Here is a 27,316-nt window from a genome sequence, read left to right as displayed (position 1 = left end):
GCTGGTTTTTTGGTCTTTTCCCTTTCCCTGAAGCTAAGTATCCTTCTCTATTTGTTAGTATCCGCAACTGCTTTCTACCGGGCTCAGCCTATCATTGAGTTCATGTGTGAGGTTTTAGACATTCAGAACATCAATGAACAGACCAAACCTCTAACAGACTCCCAGCGTGTCAAGTTTACCAAAGAAATCAGAGGTAGGTATTTGCATTACTGTGTTCTTGGAGGGGCGGCTCAGCGTGGTGCAAGGAGCACGGTCTTGCAGTCAGACACACCTGGGCTTCCATCCCATTCCTGCCAGTTCTATCATTGGGACTTTGGGCAAGTTATTTAACCACTGTGAGCCTTAGTTTATTCATCTCTAAGATAAAGATAATGTGTATCTTGTAAGATTGTTGTGAGAATTAAATGCAACTAAGTGTATAAAGCTTCTTTATACAGTAGCACAGTACCTGGCACATGTCAGGAACTTAGTAACTGTTACTTTTACTTACTTGAAAACTTCCATTTTAATAAAATAACACAAGTTCATTTATTCTCAGAATTTCCTTGTTTCTTTACCTGTTGTTAGCTATCTTCTCTCATTATACCATAAGTTTCATTAGGGCTATCTCCAGACCCAAGAATAAGCACGAAAACATAGTTGATGCTTGATAGATACTTATTGAATGAAGTAACACATCAAAGTAGGTTGCAAGTCTTAAGTCATCTGGGTTCTAATTTTTTCTGCTTGGCTGAGGCTTTTTTGCCTGTGCATGATGAAATTGTTCCCATATCCTTGCAACTTTTGTCCTGTACAATGCTATGCCTTTCTGAAGACAACCTTCAAGTATTTTCTTGTCACTGTGATTTTAATTAATACTGCTCTTTTGACTGTTTTGACTTCAGGTCTTAAAGTTGAGGTGACCCACTGTGGACAGATGAAACGAAAATATCGAGTGTGTAATGTGACTAGACGGCCAGCCAGTCATCAGACGTATGTTAACCACATCTAAAATTGTACCATTATATTTCTTGTAACAAAGGAAGCTACTATAATAATTTGAGAAATTGGTATCCCATATTGTAATTTAAAAAATCACCTAGATCTTCATTTTAAAGCACTGAAGCTTTAAAAATGTTTTAAGGGACTTCCCTGGTGGTCCATTGGTTAAGACTCCATGCTTCCACTGCTGGGAGCTCAGGTTCCATCTCTGGTCAAGGAACTAAGATCCTGCATGCCACATGCTGCATTCAGCGTGGTCAAACAAATAAAAACTAAAACTAAAACTAAATAAAATAGAAAATGTTTTAAATATTTTTGATAGAAATATTTATAAAACATATTTCATGCCTTTAATTCATTTCCTCTCTTTTTTTTTTTTTTGTAAATGTAATTATGATCCAGCCAGTTTTCTTTCTCTTTTTTAAAAAATATTTATTTCTCTATTTGGTTGCACCGGGTCTTAGTTGCAGCTCGCCGGCTTCTTTAGTTGCGGCACATGGGCTCCTTAGTTGTGGCCTGTGAACTCTTAGTTGTGGCATGCATGTGGGATCTAGTTCCCTAATCAAGGATCAAACCCGGGCGCCCTGCATTGGGAGCACAGAGTCTTATCCACTGCGCCACCAGGGAAGTCATTTTACTTCTTAAACAGAGTATGCTAAACATAGATCAACTTTTATATAATGATGCAGAGTCATCATTATGAACATCATTTATTATAGTGTTGTAATTCTCAATGCATGGCCTGAAGGATCTATTAAGGCCTGTAAGTCATAAAAGCTGTCATGGGAAAATATATATTACTTTGTGCTTTATGTGGATTTTTCTCCCCTCTTTTGTAGCTAGCTGTCACTTCTTCCAGCTGTCAGTGTGTATGGTATGCCTCCAGCAGCACATTCATTTATGCTTATGCAATCTCAGGTTTCTAATCACCCAACTTCTAGTCCACTGTGAGCTATACTTAATGAGAAAATATATATTAAAGTGCTTTTTAAATTACCATATATGTAAGTTTTATTTTTGTAATCAAGATCATTAAACTCATGTCTGACATAAATATGAATATTGGCTTTTCTAAGTAAAGAGCATAAACGTAACTATATTAACTTTACATTATTTTTCTCACTCAGAAGACTTTTTCAAACAAGTGTACATCAAAATCACCTGGAGGGCTTTGTTCTAGATAACTGAAATTTTGGGGTGGCCTCTGGATAAATGTAGTATATAAATTCAGTCTGATTTGAATAATTCTTCAGTATGAACTCATGTACACATCACATGAAGTTCTTGAGTTGTAAAGTGATGTTCCATATATTCTTCATGTTATACCATTGACTTCATTCTCTAAGGGAAAAAAATGAAGTCACTATTGAGAATTATAGCATTTGTTTCAAAAAGAACTATCTTTCTCATTATTTAATTACTTCAAGTACCCTGTAAGAATAACTATACTTATAGAACTATATAATCTTTGCATGAAAATTAAAAGCACATAGATTTAAATATCACATAGGTGATCCTCACTGCATTATTACTTTGTGGGCCATTAACAGCTAAGAAATCAAGATGAAAGTAATTATTGTGCCAAGTGTTTGAGATAATTTGTCCACTGGAAGAGTGAAATCAGGAGAGTCTCTTAAATCATGCTCCCCAGTTTATACCAAATATCTTGACACAGTCTCAAGTTCATGTATCTGGTCTTGTGGCCTCCAAATCCACATTATGTTTGTCCTGGTTTGGGGATCTGAAGATGTGGCCCCAGTAACTGTGCTACATTCATTTTATCAAAAGTTATCTTAAGTTATCATCTCTGGATGACCCAGGACCTTATTTGAATTTACTCATCTCCAAGAAGCCAGCAAGAGATTGTATTTGTATCTGTAGGTGTTAACTGACCTCTCTAGTAAGTCTGTGTATTTTCTGGTTCTGCGGCTTCTTCTTGATTTAAATTCTTTTTCCATTTTAATTAAATACTTTCTCATCTCAGCTTCAACAAACAAACATGGAAAATTCCAACAAAATCGCTATCCTGATTAAACCCTAAAATGGCTTAAATGAAAATGGCCAAATAAAGATTGACCTTTTTTCTTAAGTGACTGGTCAGGGTAAAAAATGTTAGTAGGCTTTTGTTTGTTTGCTTGAAAAAAAAAAAAAAAAAGAAAAGAAATTTCTAAAAAGACATTCTCTTTTATAGTTTTCCTTTACAGCTAGAAAATGGGCAAGCAATGGAATGTACAGTAGCTCAATATTTTAAGCAAAAGTATAGTCTGCAACTGAAATACCCCCATCTTCCCTGTCTCCAGGTGGGACAAGAACAAAAGCATACATACTTGCCACTTGAGGTAAGCTAAACTAAATTTTCTTTTGCCAATCTGCCAATCTCTTGAATGTGTTTTTTACTTTTTGTTGTTGTTTTTTGGGGTTTTTTTTTGCGGTACGCAGGCCTCTCCCTGTTGTGGCCTCTCCCTTTGCGGAGCACAGGCTCTGGACACAGAGGCTCAGCGGCCATGGCTCATGGGCCCAGCCGCTCCGCGGCATGTGGGATCTTCCCAGACCGAGGCACGAACCCGTGTCCCCCGCATCAGCAGGCGGACTCTCAACCACCGTGCCACCAGGGAAGCCCTTGAATGTGTTTTTTTAAAAAGAAATGTTCTAAACTAGTAATAGAATTTAATATTAATCTCTGAAATACTTTGGACAGATAACTTCACCATATAACAGAATTTTCATTTTTTTGGAAATGGAAGATGTACAGTTCAGCAAAGGCTTAAGATACAGAAGCCCATTACACAGACTAATTCCTCTTTGCCTCTTGGTAGGTTTGTAATATAGTGGCAGGACAACGATGTATAAAGAAGCTCACGGACAATCAGACTTCCACGATGATCAAAGCCACAGCAAGATCTGCTCCTGACAGACAGGAAGAAATCAGTAGACTGGTCAGTAAGGCATGGTCTTTAAGATAAGCTAGCTTTCAGATGGGAAAAAAACAAAAAACAAAAAACAACAATAGAAAATGCCTGATGGGACACAGTTACTCTTTGGTTTTTATATATGCAGGCTTTCCTGTTCTTTAGGTGAAGAGTAACAGCATGGTGGGCGGACCTGATCCATATCTTAAAGAATTTGGTATTGTTGTCCACAATGAAATGACTGAGCTCACAGGCAGGGTACTTCCAGCACCAATGCTGCAATATGGAGGCCGGGTAAGCTTTTTACTTTATTCAGCAAGCTTCTTCCAACAACCAATCAAAAAGGGATGAATCCAGGGTTTTTCCACTACACCACACTAAATTTACTCATAGCTTTGCTCATTACTGCTTTTTGACTTTTGGCTAATATCAAATAGAGTTTTGTTTATCCCCTCATCAACTTTAAAATGGCCTTAGATTGTAATGTCTTTTCTCTTTTCTTTTGTTTCTTTTTTTGTGTTTTTTTTTTTTAAAGAATAAAACGGTAGCCACACCCAACCAGGGTGTCTGGGACATGCGAGGAAAGCAGTTTTATGCTGGCATTGAAATTAAAGTTTGGGCAGTTGCTTGTTTTGCGCCTCAGAAACAATGTAGGGAAGATTTACTAAAGTGAGTATCTTCATATTTTCAGCTTAGTAATATCCCTTCCAGATATGAAAATATCATCTTTATGTGAATGTGCTGTGTACACTGGCACTGAATCCCAGACTCCTATAGTGACACCATCTGGCTATAGGAAAAAGACCTTGTTCTTATAGTAAATTGCAGACTTGGGAATTACGTTAAGAATCTGACTCAGCTTCCTACATCTAGAGCAGAAATTTGTGACTAACAAGGCTGAAGCAGTGCCGATTGGCAAATTCTTAAGTTCTTAGAGAAGCTTCCTTTGGGGTTAGTTGTATCTTTTCAGCTAAGATAAAAACTAGTTCACTTTTAATCATTACAGTGTACTAGAGAGCTTGTTTTACTGCAGGGTCACTGACTAATATCATTGGTTCACATCTTACAGATGCAGTTATCTATATACAGGAAGTTAGTGAAAAGGGTGGAAAAATCACAACGGGAAAAGGGAACTGGGGTGAAAGAAAGGAATCCTACAAAACATTGGCAAATGCAGAAAACAAATCATTCTGAAAGCTTTCTACAAATCCAAAATTTAAAACTTGACCATGAGTTTTGCTTTTTCTTAAAGTAATGATTTCTTTTGAATCAAATCTATTACAAGTTTGAATGTCATCCTAAGTAAGGTGATTTTGTGACAGTGTGTTTCTGTGTTCTCAGTTGAACACAAGCTTACCCAACTATTCTTGTACCTGGCTTACCAAAATACACGTTACCTGAAATTTTGACCTTGCTTTTTTCTTCAGTCTGGAATTACTGACTTGAATGTTTAAAAAAATCTTTGAACAGAAATGCTATTCTAGGCCCTGAGGCCCAGCTGAGGCACAATTATTTAAAAATTCAAAATGATAATCTGATAGTTTAATAATACAGAGCCTTCTGCATTATAATTACAGTGATACAACTTCCAGGCTATTTTTGGCAACCAGTTAAAAATGGGGCTTTTTGTTTGTTTGTTTATTTGTTTCTAAATTTGGCTAAGAATGTACAGAACTGAAAGAAATATCTTAGAGGGAAATAAATGCTAAGAATGTGCCCTGAAATGAAAGCACTGTACCACCGGTTCTATTTTAACAGGAGTTTCACTGACCAGCTCCGTAAAATCTCTAAGGATGCAGGAATGCCCATCCAGGGTCAGCCATGTTTTTGCAAGTATGCACAAGGTGCAGACAGCGTGGAGCCCATGTTTAAACACCTGAAAATGACGTATGTGGGCCTACAGCTAATAGTGGTTATCTTGCCTGGGAAGACACCAGTATATGGTATGGACCCCTTTAATGTTGAATGAGGGATGATTTCAAGTAGTAGTTGTAGCAGTCAGAATAAACTAGGTTATGCTGCAGTCACAAACAATCCCGAACTCTCAGTGGCTCAAAGCAACAAAGTTTTATTTTTTGCTTTTGCTGTGTGTCCATTGAGGGTAGACTGCAGCCTGTGCTCCATGTCATCATATCATTTTCACTCTGGAACCCAGTCACTATTTGGAATGTTGCTGGCTCCATGGCAGAGAGCAAAAAAGAGAGCCTGGAGGGTTCTTAACTTCTGCAATTTCTTGGTCACAACCAGCTATGTGGCCCACCCAACCTATGTGGGGAAGTGGGATGGTGGGCAGGAAATGCAGTGGTGATGAGGGTAGTGCCATTTTACCATAGTCCCCAAAACAGGGAGAACTGGAATGTCTGGTGAAAAGCATTTAGGAATATCAGAGTGGGGGAGCCTACCACTTCCAGAATAGGAGCTGCTTAGTTTGTATCTCTTATAAGAAGAATGATACAAAGTTCTTTTGGCTATCATCTAACTAAGGGATTCGGAAACTAGGAAGACCAACCATTTGAACTTTATAAAATGCCTTCAACCCTCTCAATATTGGTTTCTTTTGTTAGCTTCTCTTTATCTGTAGTGTTTGGGGGAGGAGGGGAAGGAAGGGAAAAAAATCCCTTAGAATTCAAAGGGCTGGTGTGTGTACTGAGAGGGAGGAGCTGGGGAGATTGATTTCTTTGCCAGACCAGTCCTGTGGGAAAAGGAACCTCAAGGGACTTGAGTGAGTGGTGAGTGGTGGCAGGCTGCGTGGTAGAATTAAGGAAGTGGACTAGCTTCAAAGCCTGCAGGAGGGAAGAAAAGGGTAAGGAGAGAGGCTTCCAAACTCAAAAAAATTGCCCTGGGGGTTTAGCAGATGAAAGGACCACACATGAAAAGCATCTAGCACAACGTACAGTATATAGTAGGCAGCACTCTGTAAATGTTAATGTGTGTGTGGGGGGGTGTTTCCCTCTACTTTTAGTAATCAGGAGAATATATCGACATTTTAAAATTAATTAATAAACTTATTTTTGTAGCGGAGGTGAAACGTGTTGGAGATACCCTCCTGGGTATGGCTACACAGTGTGTCCAGGTAAAAAATGTAGTGAAGACCTCACCTCAAACCCTTTCCAACCTTTGCCTGAAGATAAATGCAAAGCTCGGAGGAATTAACAATGTGCTTGTACCTCATCAAAGGTAAGATCCTGAACTCTGTGTTTTCCATTTGTTTCTTAAGCTCTAACTTACATAATTTACAGTAAAGCACACAAATCTCAAATATACATCTTGGTTACTTTTTCTTATATATGTATGCACTCATGTAACCACCACCCAGGTTAAATATAGAACACATCCAGCACCTCATCAGGCTTCCTTGTGGCCCTTCCCAATAGATAACCCCCAAAGGTTCTGACTGTTCTGACTTCCAGCACCATAGATTAGTTTTGCCTGTTTTTTTTCTGGCCACACCCCGCGGCTTGTGGGATCTTAGTGCCCCCAACCGGGGATTGAACCTGTGCCCTTGGCAGTGAAAGCTCAGAGTCCTAACCACTGGCCCGCCAGGAAATTCCCTAGTTTTGCCTATTTTTGAACTTCATATAAATGGAACCATACAGTATATACTATTTTGTGTCTGTCTTCTTTTGCTGAATATCATGTCTCTGAGATTCATTCATGTTGCTATTTTAAGTAGAAGTTCATTCTTTTTTGTTGTGTATTATTTCATTTTATGAATATATTACAAAATTTTAGATATTCTTATACATTTATTATTCAAGTCTTCTACATTTTTGGTGGAATTAAGTACTCTCTCTTGCAAGAGTGGAATTGCTGACTTATAGAAAATATATGTATTTAGCATTGATAGATACTATCAAATACAGTAGTCCCCCCTTATCTGCAGTTTCACTTTCCCTGGTTTCAGTTACCTGCAATCAACCTCTGTCTGAAAATATTAAGTGGAAAAATTCCATAAGTAAACAATTCTTCAGTTTTATTTTATTTATTTATTTATTTATTTATTTTTGGCTGAGTTGGGTCTTCGTTGCTGCACATGGGCTTTCTCTAGTTGCGGCGAGCGGGGGCTACTCTTCATTGTGGTGCGCGGGCTTCTCATTGCGGTGGCTTCTCTTGTGGAACACGAAGTCTAGGTGCACAGGCTTCAGTGGTTGTGGCTTGTGGGCTCTAGAGCGCAGGCTCAGTAGTTATGGCACATGGCTTGGTTGCTCCGCGGCATGTGGGATCTTCCCAGACCAGCATTCAAACCCGTGTCCCCTGCATTGGCAGGTGGATTCTTAACCACTGCACCACCAGGGAAGTCCCAATTCTTAAGTTTTAAATTGCGTGCCATTCTGCATAGCCCGATGAAATCTCGAACTCTCCCTCTCCATCCAGCCCTGGACATGAATTATCCCTTTGTCCAATGTATTTAGGCTGTTTATGCTACCCATCCATTAGTATAGGAAAGAAAACTAGTAGATACAGGATTTGGTATATCCATTGGGCATCTTGGAACATCTCCTCTGCAGATAAGGGGGGACTATTGTAGTTTTCCAAAGTGATTGTACCAATTTATATTTTCACTGAGAGTTGTAGTTGCTCATGTTCTTGCTAACACTTGGTGGTATCAGTCCTTTTAATTTTAGCCATTTTGGTTGGGGGTAATAGTATCTCATGATGGTTTTAATTTGCAATCCTCTGATGACTAATCATGTTAAGCACATTTTCATATGCTTATTGGCTAAGTAGACATCCTCTTTTGTGATGGGCCTGTTCAGTCCTTTGCCCATTTCTTAGATTGGGCAGCTCCTTGTTAATTTGTAGTTTCCTTGTCTGTTGAGATAATATCTGACTTGTCTACTCTACGATGTTTTTATGTGATATCCTGTATGTGGAAGTGATTTGGGAAGTTAAGTTTTGTCTGTGATATTAGTCATTTTCATACTTGAGAAGAAGGTGAATTTGAGTGCCTTACTCTTATACAGTTGTATCCCAGTTCTCATTTTTGTCCTTGAATGAAACTTCTAGGTAAATAAATCCTTACTGCAACATTGGTAGATGAGGTATACAGACCATAGGGGAAGTTACCCTAAAGCTTGATTTAATTTTACCCCAAACAATGTAGCATAGTGACATAGAGTACAGACCTTTTTGTCAGGCTTCCTGGGTTTGGATTCCAGCTTTGTCACTTCCTAACTGTGTAATCTTGAGCAAGTTCCTTATCCTCTTATATCTCATTTTTTAAATGTGGAAATCTGAGATAATAATTGTACTACCCTCATAGAATTGTTATGAGGACTAAATGAATTCATACGTGTGAAGTACTTAGCACAGTGGTTGGTACATAATATATGTAAGCTGTTATTATGTTCTGTGTATGTATCTTATGTATATACATTTGCTCTTGTACCCTACTATGCCAAACCCATGTTGTATGATGATATATAGAGAGAAATACAACCCAGTCTCTGCCCTCATGGAACCTCATCTTTAGTACCTATTACGTGACATTGTCAGATTTGGGATGCCTCCTAGATATATTTTAAAAATCAATATTCACAGTCCCAAATCCTACCTTTAAGAATTTACCAGAGAAGTAATACATGCATGATATTTTTCTCCTTAATTCCATAGATAAATTAGTGCCAAATAAATGAATTCATTCCTTTAGCAAATATTAGTTGAGCACCAACTGTGAGCAAGGCAGTGTTTTAGGCACTAGGGATACAGCAGTGAACAAGACAAAGCAAAACAGAATTCCTGCCTTCATGGAGCTTACATTCGTGTGTGTGTGTGTGTGTGTGTGTTTGTCTGTGTGTGTGTATACAATAAATAAAATAAATAAGTAAAATATGTGGTAAAAGTGATAAATACATGGAGAAAATAAAATAGGGAAGGAGATAGACTTTATTCTCTTCCCTAAGTCTCATATATTGGGGGTTTTCTCCCAGTTCCATGTACATTGTGTAATTCAGTATCCATTGTAGAAATCCCAGGTTGCCAAGAAAGGCTGTTCTGGGAAAGTTTCCCTTTACACATAGAGAGTTTGTTAAATTTGGGTCAGGTCCTCTTCTTGACTCTACCCTTCCTACTGTTGCAGAAGAACCATGTTGGCTTCTTCAGTCAATTCAGATTCATTTTACTGGGTGGCACAGATACTCAGTAGGCATTAGAGTTCTCTCCCAATGGGCACGTCTTTATTCTCATAAGATTATGCCTGTGATTATGTCTGGTGATCTTGCTAAACAAAACCATTTTCATCCATATGTCTGAGTGGCAATGTCTCCTTAAATCTGAGCAGGCCCTCGGTGTTCCAGCAGCCTGTCATCTTCCTGGGAGCGGATGTCACGCACCCACCAGCAGGGGATGGGAAGAAGCCTTCCATTGCTGCTGTCGTTGGCAGTATGGACGGCCACCCCAGCCGGTACTGTGCCACCGTTCGGGTGCAGACGTCCCGCCAGGAGATCTCCCAGGAGCTCCTCTACAGTCAGGAGGTAATCCAGGACCTTACTAACATGGTTCGAGAGCTGCTGATCCAGTTCTACAAATCCACACGCTTCAAACCCACTCGGATCATCTATTACCGTGGAGGGGTATCCGAGGGACAGATGAAACAGGTACTCTCTTAATCCCATAGTTGCCTTCTGGGGCTTCTAGGTATCTGATGGAGTTTCCTCCCATCTGCCACTCCAAGTAAATCAGATCTGAGAGATGCCTGAGAGATAGGCAAGTTCTCAATTAAACAACATTTTATTTCTAACTCCTAGGTAGCTTGGCCAGAACTAATAGCAATTCGAAAGGCATGTATTAGTTTGGAAGAAGATTACCGGCCAGGAATAACCTATATTGTGGTGCAGAAAAGACATCACACACGACTCTTCTGTGCAGATAAAACAGAGAGGGTAAGAACACATAGGATAAGCTTTATTATCTGATGCAAGTGAGTATGTTTTTGGGTTTTTTTTAAAAAAATATTTATTTATTTATTTGGGCCGTGCCGGGCCTTTGTTGTGGCATGCAGGATCTTCATTGCAGCGTGCGGACTCTTAGTTGCACATGCATGCAGGATTTAGTTCCCCGCCCAGGGATTGAACCCAGCCCCCTGCATTGGGAGCGCAGAGTCTTACTGACTGGACCACCAGGGGAGTCCTGTGAATGTGTTTTTGAGTAGGCATACATACAGTTTTTGGTTTTTTTTTAAGCAGAAGTGCCTAATAATAATTTAATAAGCATACTAACTCCAATTGAGCTTAGATGAGCAATTTTGAATGATACAGGTTTCAAGACTGAATATTTCTCTTATGTGACAGCAATACCGGTTTCTAGAGTTTTTAGAGGGAGAAGTTAAAAAATGCCATGTACACTATGGTGATACAGGAAACCTCCAAAGGGAAGGTTTACTACTTGGACTTTACTGCCATTTGCTATTTTTTGCCACCAGCGCCTAAGGCATGGTTCTAGGGTACAAAGAAGGATTTCTCTTCCAAATGATTTTACATCAGTGCAGGGGATTCTTAGGGTACACACTTTGAATGCCTGTGATGTCACATTTACTAACCATGGGCAGGTTAACTTCTCTAAGCCATAATGTTCTAACTGTAAAGTGTGATAAGAACAATACCTATCTCACAGGGTTGTTGTTAAGGATTAACTTAGTAAATGAATGTTAATTTTGGGTACAATTTCCCGCATTTGATAAAAGGCATTTTTGTGTAGCCTATTTATAATCTGATATTAATGTGTAAACTAGGTAAATTTTAGGTACACAATGTTGGATGACTTTACTTCTATGATCTTTTCTATGACATTACTTCAACTTTTTCAGGCCCTCCCTGATCCACTCCCAGAGAGACCAGTTCTTTCTGTTTCCTGACCTTGTTGTCTTATGGGTCACTCCCACTGTTTTCTAGTACACGCTTAGTTTGTTTTATTTTTTTAAGGATTAGATTTTTCTTTTTAATTAATTAATTAATTAATTTTTGGCTGCGTTGGGTCTTTGTTGCTGCACGCGGGTTTTCTCTAGTTGTGGCGAGTGGGGGCTACTCTTTGTTGCAGTGTGCGGGCTTCTCATTGCAGTGGCTTCTCTTGTTGTGGAACACGAGGTCTAGGCGCGCGGGCTTCAGTAGTTGTGGCACGCGGGCTTCAGTAGTTGTGGCACGCAGGCTCAGTAGTTGTGGCGCACAGGCTTAGTTGCTCCGTGGCATGTGGGATCTTCCTGGACTAGGGCTCAAACCTGTGCCCCCTGCATTGGCAGGCGGATTCTTAACCACTGCACCACCAGGGAAGTCCCACATGCTTAGTTTTTGTCTCTAATCCAAGGCTGATCTGTTTCTTCTTGTTTTCTGAATCATTAGAGAACTAAGGTTTTACCCTTGGGCCACCGGTCCACCAATCAGCTCAAATTCAAACTACTGTCTTCCAAATTGCCAAACTCTGACTTGGTAATACTTCTTAAATTCTGCTCGTTCAAATTCTCTGGGCACAAAACATCCTGCCATCCCCTCCTTAACTGCACAGTCACACTCCATCCCTCTGTTGACTTGCTATTCATGTAACTTTAGGACCTGGACTATCTTTCTAAACCCCCAAGCTATCTCATAGCTTTGTTCTTGACCATCCAGTGTCACTCCTGACCTTTGAAGATTGACAGTCTCAATCCTTGGTCTACTTTGCACCCCTGACACCAGCATCTTCAATTCTCTAAACATGCCTCTTGCCAGTCTCCAACTCTGAATTAGTGTACTTGCCCATTTCTTTTGCTTCAGGTCTTAGGCTGATTGAGGTTGCTGAGGAAAAAAGTCATTTATTTAATAATGAACCATAATACAAGTTCTTGACAGCAAATCTCAGCCAGGCCTTTGATGCTGCAATTTCTTTTCATTTATCGTTATTCCCCATAACATCTGTTCTAAACCTTTATACTCTTCTCAAGTCCCCAGCCCCATCCATGAAGCATTTGTTGCCAACAATTTACATTGCCAACGATAGAATAACCTTCTATTTCCTCCAGAAAACAAAATTGAGAAGGCATGAATTTTCTCGGCTTCCTCCCCTTTACTTTCAAATTTAGCTAAATCTGTGTTTTCTTATTTTCTTCCTTGAATCTCAGAGGCTAATCTCGCCACCTGTGCTTTCTTTCCGTCCACGTATGCTTTTGTTTTTAATGCTTTCTGCCTTCTCTAGAGCCTCACTTCATTAATTATCCATTTTTTTTCAAAATTTCTGTTTTTCCCATTCCATTGCCTCCCTCTCCTCACCTTTTAAAGTTTCTCAACTCTTCCTCAGTCTCCTTCAAAACTTCCCTTCTCCCTCAATCTACCTGCCATTTTTTCTTTCCTCCCTTTCATAACCAAACTTATAGGAAAAAAAGACTTGATTTTCTTTTTGTATCTTCTCACATAATACTTCAGTTCTCTGTTGCCTGACTTTTATTTCACTGACTCCGCTGAGGTCGTTCTCTCAATGACTTGCTCATTTTGAATCCAGCGATATCTTGTCAAATTCCCACACTGACCTCTTTGAAGCACTTATGGATGTTTGCCTTCTTTGGCCTTAGCAATATCATTTTCCAGGCTCACTACCCACCTCTGTAATTAGGCTTTCTTTGACTCCTCTTCTTCCTCTGTCCATTAAACATTGATGCTTCCTGGCATTTCATATTTCTCTCTTCTCTTCTCAATTTCAACTCCCTTAGTCTCACCTACTTTTCCAGATTCACTTATTTGCTTATAGATTCCTAAATCTGTATTTCCAGCCCCAGATTTTCTATGCAGCTCCTGATCTGCACTTCTAACTGTCTACCAGTTTACTTAGATGCTCTGTAGGCATTGTATCAGTCAAGATAGACTAGGTTGTGCTGTGGTAACAAAAGACTCCAAAGTCTTAGTGGCTTACTAAGATTTATTTCTTGTTCACATTACGCATTCATTGTGGTACTGCTACAGCTGGGACCTTGCTGTCCTCCCTTTGGAACCTAGGCTGACAGAGAAGCATCTGTCTGGAACTTCACCAGTCATTGTAGTAGAGGGAAAAAAAGATACATGACAAGCCATATGCTGGCTGTTAAAGCTTCTGCCCAGAAGTAGCACATTTCATGTCACATTTTATTAGCCAGAGAAAGTTACATGGCCACTTCTGAGTTAATTGGGTAGGGATGTATAATCCTCCCCCAGGGAGGGGCATGGGAATATTTGGCACCAGTGATACAATCTACCACAGGCATTTCAAGCAAAGCACATCTAAACCTTCTCCTTATTGTTTTATCCGCATCTAAAAGCTATTCCTCCCCCAATTTTCCTATTCTTCTATTGCTTGGCATCACTATATATTAGTCAGCCAAGTGAGAAACTTCAGAAATCTTCTCCTCTATTCCTGTTCCCACTTCCCATGTTCAGTGGGTCAAACAGTTCTCTATGTTCTGCCCTGAAATCTTTTGGCTCAACTCTTCCTCTTGTGTGTTCCATCTGCCCTAGGCAGAACTCTTTAGTATTGCAGGAGACTCCCAGCAGTCTCCCTGTCTCCATTCCTCCTTCACAAATGCATCCTCCACCTACTGTCAGGGCTAGGTTTTTAAAATACAGATCTTATCCTGCCACTCCACTGCTCAGAAATCTTCATATTACCCCTATTGCCTACCAGATACTTTCTTATGGGGCTCAGTGTTTTCCCACGGTAGCCAAAACACATTTAGTTTGATCTTTCGCCATGCCCCCATACAACTTCCATTAGCAATATGACTATTTCCATTTCCCATATACATTGTGTATTTTTATCCCTGGAATGACCACATCCATCCCACCTTTTTTCCCCATTATTTTAATAATAACTTATAGACACAGTAAAATTCACTATTTTTAGCATACTGTTCTGCATGTTTTGACAAATGCATACAGTTGTGTAAAACTACCACCTTAATATATAGAATGATTCTGTCACACACAAAAACTCTCTTATGCCCTTTTGTAGTCAACCCTTTCCCTTACCTACAGCCCCTGACAACCACCGATGTACATTCCGTCCCTATAGTTTTGTTTTTCCCAGTACGTCATAGGAAAAGAAGTCACAGCCTTTGGTCTGGCTTCTTTTACTTAGCATAATACATTTGAGATTCGTCCACGTTATTGTGTGTATCAGTAGTTTGTTCCTTTTTTATTGCTGAGTAGTATTTTGTGATATAGATGAACCACAGTTTGTTTTTCCATTCCTGACTGTAAGGGGTATTGGAATGTTTCCATTTTCATTCTATCCCCTCCATCCAACCTGTACTTATCCTATAAGGCGTGGCTCGACCATTTCCTCCCACCAGCTTTTCCCAGTGCCTTCCATAAGGCCCTTATTACATTGCACTGCAGTTCATTGCCTGTGACTTTCATGAAGAGCAGGAGGGCAGGTTCTTTAGTTCTCTCTGTGACTCTGTCTCTCATCCCCAACATCTGTTGCAGAGCCTTGCACGTGGTGCTCAAGCAATAATTATTGAAACGAACATGCCTGGAACCCCTTTTCCCCAGGGCAGCACCTCTTTAGGTTCTCATCTGTAGATTCCAAGAGATTTTTATTGTTGTTGTTTTTTTTTTTTGGGGGGGGGTGGGGGGTTTGGCTGTACGCGGGCCTCTCACCGTTGTGGCCTCTCCCGTTGCGGAGCACAGGCTCCGGACGCGCAGGCGCAGCGGCCACGGCTCACGGGCCCAGCCGCTCCGCGGCACGTGGGATCCTCCCGGACCGGGGCACGAACCCGCGTCCCCTGCATCGGCAGGCGGACTCTCAACCACTTGCGCCACCAGGGAAGCCCCAAGAGGTTTTTAAAAAGGGATTCTATGGTCAAATAAGTTTGGGAAATGCTGTATACTCCATCTCCCTCTTAAAGATTATACATTACTAGATAAAGGTTCTGAGAAGTCATACAATAGAAAAGCCTTTCAACTGTGGTTTAACCCTGTATCACTCAAATTTATTTGACCACAAAACACCTAAACACATCCTGCAGAACTAATATTTCTAAAGCATACACTTTGGGAAACAATACTAGAATGATTGTAGCTCAGTTACATTTCCTCTTGTCCAGCTAGGTACCCAAGGTCACATATGAATTTCATGGAATGAGACTTTTCTATACTCATGTATGTTATCATTATATGCATTGGTGCATGACCTTCAGCTGAAGTTAACAATAGTTAGAATGGAGCCAAATAAATTCCATGAAATTTGTGCCAATATGCTAAATGTACTACCTCGTGTAGAACTCATGTGTACAGTAAAAGTGGATGAAAACTGACCAAATAGCAAGATTTAATTCCTTTCCTTGAAGTTCTCCTCTCTGCTTTTCTAGAAGTTTGATTTTAGAATTTGGCTATAGAAGAACTTTAGAATTTTAAAAGTATCAGAGATCATCACCTAATTTTATGGATGATTAGATTGAGGCCCAAAGATATTATGCTTTGTTCAAGGTATGTAGTTGCAGGGCTGGGCTTAGAACTGAGACTATGGTTTTCCTAATTCTCATTTCAATGCACTCTTCCTGATAATGCATGTGCCAGTGAATTCTTTTATTGATCCTGTAAAAGTATTAATTTTGTTGAACCTGGTGAACCAGTTCACAGATTCCTTCATCTTAACTTTTACTGAAAGTTGTAGGTTGTTTTTTCTTTTACTCCAAATAAGGAATAAAACTGATTTATTTTTCCCCTCAGGAAGCTTATCCATCTTAAATGTCTTTTTTCCCCCTCTGTGAACACACCAAAGTGTCATCTGTAAAATAGATGACAATAATGTAGCCCAAAGCCACAGGTAAAATAATTCTTTGTCTGGATTTCCTTAGAGAAACCGTGGAGTATATTTGAGAAAATATCTAAGGTTGAAATAGTTAGGCTAACGGAAAGATACAGAAAATTCAACATCTTGAATTAATGATTTTCAAGAGTTCACTTAAGAGCAGTATACTAACTTGTTACTAATGGCTTGAGCTCAATTTAGCACTTTGATGACTAATTATACTTTTTTTTTTTTTTTTAAGGTGGGGAAAAGTGGCAATGTACCAGCAGGCACTACCGTGGATAGCACCATCACACATCCATCTGAGTTTGACTTTTACCTCTGTAGTCATGCAGGAATTCAGGTAATTTGGAAGCTAGTCCAGGTCTTTGATTTGATAGGGAGGTGTTTGCAAATTCAGCAACTAGCTTGAGTAGCCTTGTTATTAAACACTGTACATAACTTTATTAAGGCTTGTATCCTAGAACTGTTATCTTTTGGTATAGGTGTCTGCTTGTAGGTGTGCTAGGCAGGAATATTTCTGAATTTAAGTAGGTTTCAATTCTCTCAGGTAGTCAACCCATGTCAGAGACATTAATCATAAATCTCTTTCTCCAGGGAACCAGCCGTCCTTCACATTACCAGGTCTTGTGGGATGACAACTGCTTCACCGCAGATGAGCTCCAGTTACTAACTTACCAGCTATGTCATACCTATGTGCGGTGCACACGCTCAGTCTCTATTCCAGCCCCTGCCTATTATGCCCGCCTTGTAGCATTCAGGGCAAGGTATCATCTGGTGGATAAAGATCATGACAGGCAAGTTTCTCAGGCAAATAAAATCTTTCTGTCTGTGTTAGCAGCATATTAAAAAAAAAAAAAATGAGCTACTATAGAAAACTTTTAGGAAGAGTTAAACTTCCTTTCAGGGTTTACATTTCAAGGAGCAAATAAAATTGCATGTGCCTTTAAGAGCTGATAATGTGACTTTTGGTCCAAAAATTGCCCAGGCTTGTTCATACTTGTATGATGTGTCTAAAGTCTGCCCCAAAAAGCAGTCTCATTTGAAACTGCCTGTGGATTTCCCATAGAGCCAAATGCATTTCAGTTCTGCTCAGGTCCTAAGCAGCCTCAAAAGGTATCCAGCCCAGTGCCCTGGCTCCAGTCAGAGCAGTCACAGGCTTGTGGATTCCACTTCATGCAAGGGGGAAGTCCTGACCAGTTCACTTTACTTTCAGTACAGTCTTGGAGAATGTATCAGAGGGAACCTGGGTTTGTTTTGGGAACAGGTGGAGTACCAGACCATTCTCACCCCCAAATAAGGATCTCAGGAGAATCAGACATATTGACCTGTTATTGAGCTACCATTAAATAACTAAACAAGCTCTCTGCGTTAAATTTTTTTTTTTCCAAATGACCATCTGTGAAGTGTAGCAGTTTCTGGGCTCTTCCCCAAGTCCGAATTCAGCTGCTAAATAGTAGACATTCCACTGCAAGTCTATTTCTGTACGGGTTGAAAGTACGCTATTATGGAAAATGCCCAGCTGTGGCTTTGTACCTTCCGTTCTGTAATATACATATTCATTCAACACATTTACTAGGTATTGCCTGTGTGCCCAACACTGTACTAGGTACTAAAAACTGTAAGTTGAGGAAGACATGTTTCCTGGGATTTTATGCTTCAGTATGGGATACAATACAGGCAAACATAAAACTGACAATTAGCCCATAGCAGTATAGATGAAAGTGCAATTGGACATCAGAGGAAAGTCTGTTAGAGATTTCATAGCTGGAAGGGTAGGATTTGGCTCTACAAAGAAGAGGAAAGAATTTTCCAGGCAGAGGGAATAATGGACACAAAGATGAGAAGACAAGTGACATGTTGGAACAATAGCAAGTTTTCTTTGGTTGGAGCATTTGAAAGGGGAATAGCAGGCATGAAGCTGGAAGAATATGTTAGAGCAAGATTACCTTTGTTTAACATAAAAGGCTAATCCTGGGATAAAATAAATATTACTCAACAGTTAATTGGATGTGAGTGACAGAGAAGAGGATGAAGTAAAAACTGACTAAGATTTTGAGCCTAGATGATAAGGGTAATAATAATTTAAGTAGAGAAGTCAGAAGAGGGATGGTGATTTCCCATTTACTAAGCCCTTTATCACATGGTGCCCTTAAAAGGTATGTTCAGAAGTTGTTACTGTTATCCTAAAAGATCAAGTTCAGAGGAGTTGTTACTTGTCCAGGGTCCTATAGCTAGTGAGGGGAAATAAGAAAGGCTGGTGGCATAGTAACATTTGCTGAGTATCTATTATGTTCCAGCACTGTGCTAAGCACATTCATTCATTCATTCATTCATCCATTCAACAAATGGTTATTGAGGCAATGCTATGTGGCAGGCACTAGGGACTTAGTGGTGAGTAAGACAGACAAAGTTGCTGCTTTCTTGGAGCTTACATCCCAGTAGGAAAATAAATAATTATCCAAATAATAATCTTTCAAATAAAATAGAAGTAGAGGATTCTGTGAAAGTATATTCCAGGTGGCTCTGACCTGAACTTCAGAATCAGGGAAGATTTCTTTGGGGGAAATGACATTTGACTGAAGCCTAAAGGAAAAGTAGGCATCAACCAGACATAACAGACAATGGAAGTCCTTGTGTAGGCACTGTTGAAGATTTGTGTCTTTGCAGACATTATTCTAATTAATTGCAACAGCCCATTAAATAAGTTGTATTGCATTTTCAGTTGAGCAAACTGATGTTTAGAGAGACGTTACAAATTATTTAAGGAGCCACACCTTGAGCCCAAGATCTTGAATCTAGTACTATTCATGCTATTTGAAACATGTGGAGTTTGAAGTGGTCTTTTGTTACTCTTGGTTTTTTTGCTTTCTTTTCTTTACAGTGCGGAAGGCAGTCATGTGTCAGGACAGAGCAACGGCCGAGATCCTCAGGCCTTGGCTAAAGCTGTGCAGATCCACCATGATACCCAGCACACGATGTATTTTGCCTAGTCTCAGAAAAAGAACACAACCAGTTTGGCACCCCATGCAGGCTCAAAATGTTTCAAACGCCTACTGCCTCTCGAGAGAGCCAAGTTGACTTCAGGTGGTCTTCTACCAGCAACTCAGAATAGTTGCACTGAATCTATACTTCGCAGCACTGTCTGATGAATCAACAAAATTGAGCCATTTTTTTAAAGTAATAGATTCTCATTGATTATCTTTTCTGATGCACTGGACTGAATTTTTACCTCATCATGCAAAGGCTAATCAGCCTGAACTTTCTAAAGGACTTTATGAGAAAGGTTTCTATGGACTATTTTGCTAGCTGTGATGTTCACCTCACCCCTCTAGTCTTACAAGAGAAGCTTATTCCTTTTTTCTGTATTCGTCGAGTGGGGTATATGCATAAATGGGAGAGAAAAACCAAACAATCTACTTCAGTTCAGTGTAACTATTTAATTGTGTGGGTCCATAGGCTTTTTAATGGAGATTTCTGACTTCACCACTGTAAATGCCTTTAATGAGCATTAATTTTTGAAAGTTTTACAGAGTTTTATTAGTTTTACTACTTTATCTATTGATCTTTACAGACTTGTGCTGGTGCAAGTACAGGCTGCCAGGCAATTGCACTATATTTGGCTGCAGATTCAGACAGGCAGTTCTCTTATTTGGTTGACTTTTGTGAATGTGTAACACATGTAATGCATGTCGTGGTGACAGATAACACTGCCATGGTAAAAGTACTCATGTTTCCCCCTCTTTGAAAAAAATTAGCTTTTAGTATTTTTCAGAGTTTTCAAAAGTGCCCATTTTATGCTGCTGTGTGGTTTGTTAGATCTGAATGATTTTTAAACTTTTCTCATAGCAAGTTAACTTTGGCAATAAACATTTTTTAAAGTCCCTCCTCTCCCTCCCCCTGACAGTGTAGTTTTTTAGATGAGATTTCGGTATGATTTTTATCACCTATTTCTTATAGATCATAATCCGGCAATTTCTGAAACTGGTCAGAAAAGACATATATTTCCATGCCTTTTTAAAGAATTCTTTTTATCTGTTTTATAGTCACACTTGGTGTCCTGTCACTTTGTTTTAAAATAAGCTAGAACCAGGATGCTTCCTTGTTGAATAGGCTTTGCCAGTCCTTAAGGTACCTTGAGTGATGCTGCAACTTGCAAAAATGTACCAGCATTTAAAACTTTATTCCCTGGGAATCAAGGTTACTCACACAATTACTTGTAGTGCAAATTTTTTGCTTCTCTTTCAACCTGAAAAGTACTTGGTGGGGTTTCCTTCCTTTTATTAAACTAAAACTGCATAGAAAAGGTTGATTTTTCTTAATAGATTCTGGATTCTGTTCACAGGGAGACAGGATTCCTTTCTTCTCCAAACAAAGGGAGTTGATCTAAAGCAAGCATCAGTTAAAATGTGGGGAAAAGGTATTTTGTATTTAGTGTAGATAATACTTTGTGAATGGACAACAGTTACATAGAGTCTTGATAGTTCCAGCCAGTGTTTCCCAGCCCAAATTTTACTGACTTAGAATTCTCTGTCCTGGAACCTCAGGAGTGAGAGCTGAAAGGAGGGATAAGAGGCCCAGAGCCACTCCATATGGCTGAGGAAGGTGCTGGGGGAAGAAATAGATGCAGTGTGGTAAAACGGTTTTGCCACCTCTGTCTGGAAACTGCTGGTGGGGGAAACACTGGATCTAACGGTGAAGGATGTTGCTTGAACTCATTAGCTGGTCCAAATCTCTTAAACTAGCCTTCTCAAAATCCCAGCAATATAAAGCACTGTTTTTCTTCAGTCTTTTAAACAAGCTTGTAAATACATTAAAGTTTACATTTCCATGTGCTGTTGATCAGCGGCGCCACCAGTGTTTGCTGAGACTGGTCTCTGAGAGTTTTATAATGTATATGGAGTCCTAAAGCTCATTAAGATACAAGTGCAGACGTCCTTGTTCTCTTCATAGAGTGGGATGAAGCAAGCTCTGTAATTGAGGCACAACATAGGCAGGAGTGAAGATGGCAGATGTTAATTTCTTAAGATTTTCCTTTTTTGCAAATACCTCACTTGGACACTACAAATCAGGACACGTTGGTGAGGGGGCTGGCTGCTGCTTTTTATTCACACTTGTTCAGGGAGAGCACAGAAAATACCCTTCAGCTTGGCCACCCTGGATGCAAGAGGAGGAAAAACGGAAGTTTTCTCTAGGAAAAGGATGACTTGCTGGAGTCCAGGATGTGAAGAACTCTTGGTGGCTGGCTGGCTGGCCAGTTGGCACCCCATCTGCACTTGAGTGCCTCGGACTTGCTTGTTAATAATGCACAGAAGAAGCGTCACTTCTCACCATCTCCTGGCATGTATGGAGCAGGGAGCAAGGCGGAGTGCCAGGAAGCCCTGACATGCTTGCAGATGGGCTATGCACTCGACCTTGAACTGTAGTTTGTAAGACCTCAGTCAGTCCTAGTACACTGGGGCAAATCAGTGTAGTGGTGGAGGAAAAGCCGGGAGGCCTATTTTTATAGGAAAACAGTACCTTTGAGGGTGTAATGCTGCCGTTTTGGACAAAAGGAAAGAAATATAGAAGAATTAGGATTGTTGGAAAAAACTTGCTGAGCGGTGAATCTGTAAGAGGTAATTACTGCAGAATCCGAGTTGCAGCAATACTTATTGCAAGCAGGTCTGAATGCATAGTTTTAATTTGGCTTGACAATTTGAACACGTTAACCCCTTGGGACTGACTGAATCATTATGCATGTGTCAATCAATGGGAGGTGTGCATTCTCTAGAAGTAGGTGTAGGCTGTTTGGTTTTTTTTTTAATGCAGCCTGTTCAGGCACTGTCATGTGGTGTGAAAGATTTAAATGTAGCAATGCTAAAGAGTTAACAATTTGGGGATAAGGCACGGGGACATTAAAAGAGTGGTGAAGATCCAAATGTTGAACCAATTATGTTTTGTTGTTGTTGTTAGCTGTAGAGAGAACTAGCTGCCCAGCAGTCTGGACAGGCAGAACATATTCATTCTTACTGTAAATTCTATTTGCTGCTTCCAAAGGTGATGATTTACAAGCAGACATATTCTATATGGTCTGTATTTTAGGATCTGGTGCCCAGCCTATATCAGAGCTTACCTACCTGGCTCAGCTACCTACCCTTCCTGTGGGAAAAGGTAATCCACTGTTTAACCAGGCTCACCCTCTCCACCCGCCCAAGCAACCCTTTGTGGATGTGCTGTAAGATTTTCTTGCTCAATAGCAAGGTGGTAGCTCTGCTTTCATTTTAAGAAAGTGGAGGCTGAGGGCATTGTATCAATACTGCTTCAACTCCAAGGATTTTTCCTTGCAAAATTAAAGGGAATATCTTGTTACCGATTAAACATTTTCTTACCCCTTGTTATTGACATATTCATGCTCTTTCTATGTCTAGTAGCTGAAAAATGTTTGCATTTGTTCATTTGACTAATGGTGTCATTTTTGTTTCTATATTGTTAGGCCTGTAATGTTCTAAAATGTATTTTATTGAATTTGGACTGTCTCTAGCAATACGAGGTACTTTCTAAACTATTAAGGGAGTTGAGATAAGATGATGGTTGTTTAAATTTTGCAATTTTTTTTGGCCTGCAGGGATATTTTGTGTTCATGTGTCCATAAAAGAATAAATTGGCATTCTTGTGCCAGACATGGTTTTTCTTGTCAATTGTCTCATAAATATAGCGTATACTGTAATAGCAATACACATGGTTACTTTTTTTTTTTTTGGCCACACTGTGCAGCTTGTGGGATCTTTGTTTCTCAACCAGGAATTGAACCCACACCTTCGCAGTGAAAGCACAGAGTCCTAACCACTGGACCACCGGGGAATTCCCCATACTTACTTTTTAAAAAGAGTTTCCTCAGTATAAGAAATTTGAGAAAGAAGAACAATGAGAAAACTTTATGTTTTTAACTCCTGGGTCTCCCTATTTTTAGAAATTGTTATTTAGGAAATTTAGAAGAGTTTCTTGCAACATTTCACATGTGAAAACTTAAAGCTTCAGCAGAGTTCTGGGTATAGCTCTTAATAGGGAGATCGATTTCAGTGATGTTCTGAGAAAAATCCGTAGTCTTCAGAGGGCAATATAGCCACGTACTTTATAAGACTGACTTCTTCAGAGGAAGAGCTGCCCAAATTCACCCATCCTGGGGCTATACAATCTCAAGTCTTTTTTTTTTTTTTTTTTTTTCTTTTTGCGTCACACGGGCCTCTCACTGTTGTGGCCTCTCCCGTTGCGGAGCACAGGCTCGGGACGCGCAGGCCCAGCAGCCATGGCCCACGGGCCTAGCCGCTCCACGGCATGTGGGATCTTCCAGACCGGGGCATGAACCCGTGTCCCCTGCATCGGCAGGCGGACTCTCAACCACTGCGCCACCAGGGAAGCCCTCAAATCTTTTAATTCTTACCAGCAAAGCCCTTTTGTTAAGTCATGGCAAGGATAATGCAGAGATTTGCACAATGTGGCCCTTATACTCAGGGAATTTATAGTTTACCACAGGAGCAAGTCCTACATACAGCCAACTTTACTACAGGTAATTGTTTTTTCCATCAGTACAGTATCCCCCTCTCCATATTTGTCTATTGTCAAACATTTATCATGAACCCAATATATGCCAAGCTCTGCCTAGGTGCTGGGAATACAGAAGAGTAAAAACTTAATTCTCCAAGTAATTCATTCTCATAGGGCATAAGGTGGAGAGGAGGAGGGAGCAAGATTAACATCTGAGTGCCTAATATATGCAGTCACTTTATACTGACATCTTTAATTGCAGCCACAGTCCTTTGAGGTTGATGGTGGTATCCCCGTTTTAAAGATGAGGAGTCAAAGTTAGAATTGAAGCCAGGCCTATCTAACTTCATTATACCTGCTACTGAGCGTGAAATTATAGGAACTTAAAAAAGGAAACAACAACTTTAGTCATGGGGAGTCAGGAAAGACTACAGAGTCATGAATTTGGGGATAGATCATGAAGCATGAGTCAGACTTTGCCAGGTGGATAAGTGGGGAACAAGGGGATTCTAGACACACTGTTCCCTTCCAGTAGATTAACTATAATTTTTATCTACCCCAATTCTTTCCTTTATTACTTCTTTGGGTGATAGAATCCCTCTTTCTTATGGGAACCCCATTATTTTGTGTGTTTCAAATGAGTTCAAATGGCCTTCCTCCCACTTCTTCCCCCTCCATTTGTGTCCTGTTCATATCCATCCTTGAATCAGTCCCTGGGGGATGTGTCACATAATGACTCCTGTGTCAGGGAGTGGCCAGCAAGTAGGCAAGTCACAGACAAGGCATGTTCCTCTTCTGTCTCTTTTTCTCTATCTCTTGGCTCTGATTTCCTCTATGTTGACTTTATTCTCCAGAAGCTATTGACAAATCTTTAAGGAGAAGAGGGACAAAATCAGATGGGGAAACTAGCAACTATATTACAAATTGACTGGCAGAAGGAAAGAAATTATTTTAGTTTAACAAACATTTTTGGAGCTCCTATTATGTGCTAAGAAATATAAAGATGAAAGACAGAAGTTCTGGTCATTGAAAGGTTCACTTGTAAACTTGGGGGCCACATATGTAACAAGGTAGCTTTAAGGGTTAAGTATTATGAGAAATATATACACATAACCATGGGACCACTTTTAGAGAGGCTGCTAACCCAGCTTGGGGAGATCAAGGAAGGCTTCTTAGAAGAAATGATGACTGAGATGTCTTATAAAGAATAAATAAGAGTTTTATAAATGAACAAGGTGGAAGAAGGCATTCTAAGGATTCTTTTCATGGGCAAAGGCACGGAGGGGAAAACAAAGATCATGACTTGTTGGGATGAATTACAAGTAATTTCAGTACTCTTGGATTATAAGGGAAGTGGAAGTGATTAGACTGGACCACAGAGGCAAGCACCTGTTCCTGACAGGACAGGACTTGCATGGCATTCTAAGGAGTTTAGAGTTTGTCCACAGGTACAATAGCACAGTCTGATTTGTGTTACATAGGCTGTCAGTAGTGTTGTGGGTAGTTTGAAGCTGAAGTTCTGAGAGTTTTACTGTGGTAGCTCAAGCTAAAGATGATGAGGCTTGAACCTGAGCAGTGATAGTGCAATTGGAGAGAAGGAATGAACACGAGATATTCAGAATTTAGAAGAAGCAGAACTTGGGGAAAGTGGATATAGAGAGTGCAGGGAAGGAAGTAGACTCATTAGGAGGGCTCTCAGATTTCTGGCTTGGGTAGCTGGGTAGATAATAGTGCCACTGAGAAAATGAACACAGAAGAAGCAGATTTGTGATTTGTGGGAAGTAAGAATGTGGTGAGTTCAATTTTGGATGGATTTGATTTGAGGGTGGTATATATGGACTGGAGAAAGGGATTTGGAAGCCATCAGTATATATATCTATATATCTAACTATAGCTACGTCTATATCCTATTCGTTCTGTTTCTCTGGGGAACCCTGGCCAGTACCAGTACAGGCTGCTCTTAGTATCTTCTCTTTGTTTTTGATTTTCAACACTTTAATAGGGCTAGGAATCTTTGTGTTTATCCTGCTTAGAACTTTGTCTTATTCATCTTTGTGAAACCAGCACGCAGTGTCTGGCATATAGTAGATGCTCAATAAATGTTAGCTAATATCATTATTTGAGGAAATTCCCCAATGCAAAAGTCAGAGAACAAAACAAACAGTAAACATAACTCAAAGAAAATAGAGACCATGCAAAGGGAGCACAAGAAAACTTCCCCCCAAAATTGTTTTTTTTTTAAATTTTAAAAATTTATTTGGCTGCATTGGGTCTTTTAAAAAATACTTATTTATTTTAAGATTTTAAATTTTATTTATTTATTTATTTGGCTGCATTGGGTCTTCGTTGCTGTGCTCAGGCTTTCTCTAGTTCCAGCGAGCGGGGGCTACTCTTTGTTGCGCTGTGTGGGCTTCTCCTTGTGGTGGCTTCTCTTGTTGTGGAGCACAGGCTCTAGGTACGTGGGCTTCAGTAGTTGCGGCATGCAGGCTCAGTAGTTGTGGCACATGGACTCTGGAGCGCAGGGTCAGTAGTTGTGGCGAACGGGCTTATTTGCTCCACAGCATGTGGGATCTTCCCAGACCAGAGCTCGAATCCATGCCCCCTGCATTGGCAGGCAGATTCTTATCCACTGCACCACCAGGGAAGTCCCTTAATATTTATTTTATTTATTTACTTATTTGGTTTCTCCAGGTCTTAGTTGTGGCTCGCGGGCTCGATAGTTGTGGCTCGCCAGCTCCTTAGTTGTGGCATGTGAACTCTTAGTTGCGGCATGCATGTGGGATCTAGTTCCCTGGCCAGGCATCGAATCTGGGCCCCCTGCATTGGGATCTCAGAGTCTTAACCACTGCGCCACGAGAAGTCCCCCAAATTGTATTTTATATTCTCGGAAAGATAAAAGAAGATACTGCATTCATTAAACAAGAGGAGACTATAACAATAGGAACAACTTAAATTAAAAGAAAATATTAAAATAGCAAAAATTTAAAAAATCATAAGTGAAACAAATGAAATCCATAGACTCCCACAGATATTTAAGGAAGTTATGCTTGAGCTCCCCTCCACCCTAAACTTTGCTCACCAGTGATCCTGTCTCTTCTAATTCTGAACTCCAGTCTCTGTGATCTCTTTCCTTGACCCTGCTCCTGGCCCCT

The 27,316-nt window shown here is 40.1% G+C and overlaps 1 protein-coding gene across 2 annotated transcripts in view; it reads left to right on the top strand.

The window, feature by feature from the left end:
• LOC131746043 (protein argonaute-4) overlaps nt 1–23,300 on the top strand; it is a 38,924-nt gene extending 15,624 nt beyond the window's left edge. Inside the window, exons 6-18 of one of the 2 annotated variants that reach the window (XM_059046977.2) lie at nt 59–193; nt 885–972; nt 3,173–3,320; nt 3,798–3,917; nt 4,056–4,184; nt 4,426–4,559; nt 5,649–5,833; nt 6,908–7,067; nt 10,168–10,486; nt 10,637–10,771; nt 16,879–16,980; nt 17,235–17,434; nt 19,522–23,300. In XM_059046977.2, coding sequence (XP_058902960.1) covers nt 59–193; nt 885–972; nt 3,173–3,320; nt 3,798–3,917; nt 4,056–4,184; nt 4,426–4,559; nt 5,649–5,833; nt 6,908–7,067; nt 10,168–10,486; nt 10,637–10,771; nt 16,879–16,980; nt 17,235–17,434; nt 19,522–19,630 — 1,964 coding nt within the window. In that variant the 3' untranslated portion in view covers nt 19,631–23,300. The remainder of the gene's footprint in view (nt 1–58; nt 194–884; nt 973–3,172; nt 3,321–3,797; nt 3,918–4,055; nt 4,185–4,425; nt 4,560–5,648; nt 5,834–6,907; nt 7,068–10,167; nt 10,487–10,636; nt 10,772–16,878; nt 16,981–17,234; nt 17,435–19,521) is intronic. The other variant, XM_059046984.2, reaches the window with a different exon arrangement.
• Nucleotides 23,301–27,316: the final 4,016 nt, after the last annotated feature.

This window comes from Kogia breviceps, chromosome 1 (genome assembly GCF_026419965.1).
Source record: "Kogia breviceps isolate mKogBre1 chromosome 1, mKogBre1 haplotype 1, whole genome shotgun sequence".
Taxonomy (NCBI): Eukaryota; Metazoa; Chordata; class Mammalia; order Artiodactyla; family Physeteridae; genus Kogia; species Kogia breviceps.
The sequence above is the reverse complement of the archived record's forward strand: the minus strand, read 5'-3'. Positions and strand labels throughout refer to the sequence as shown.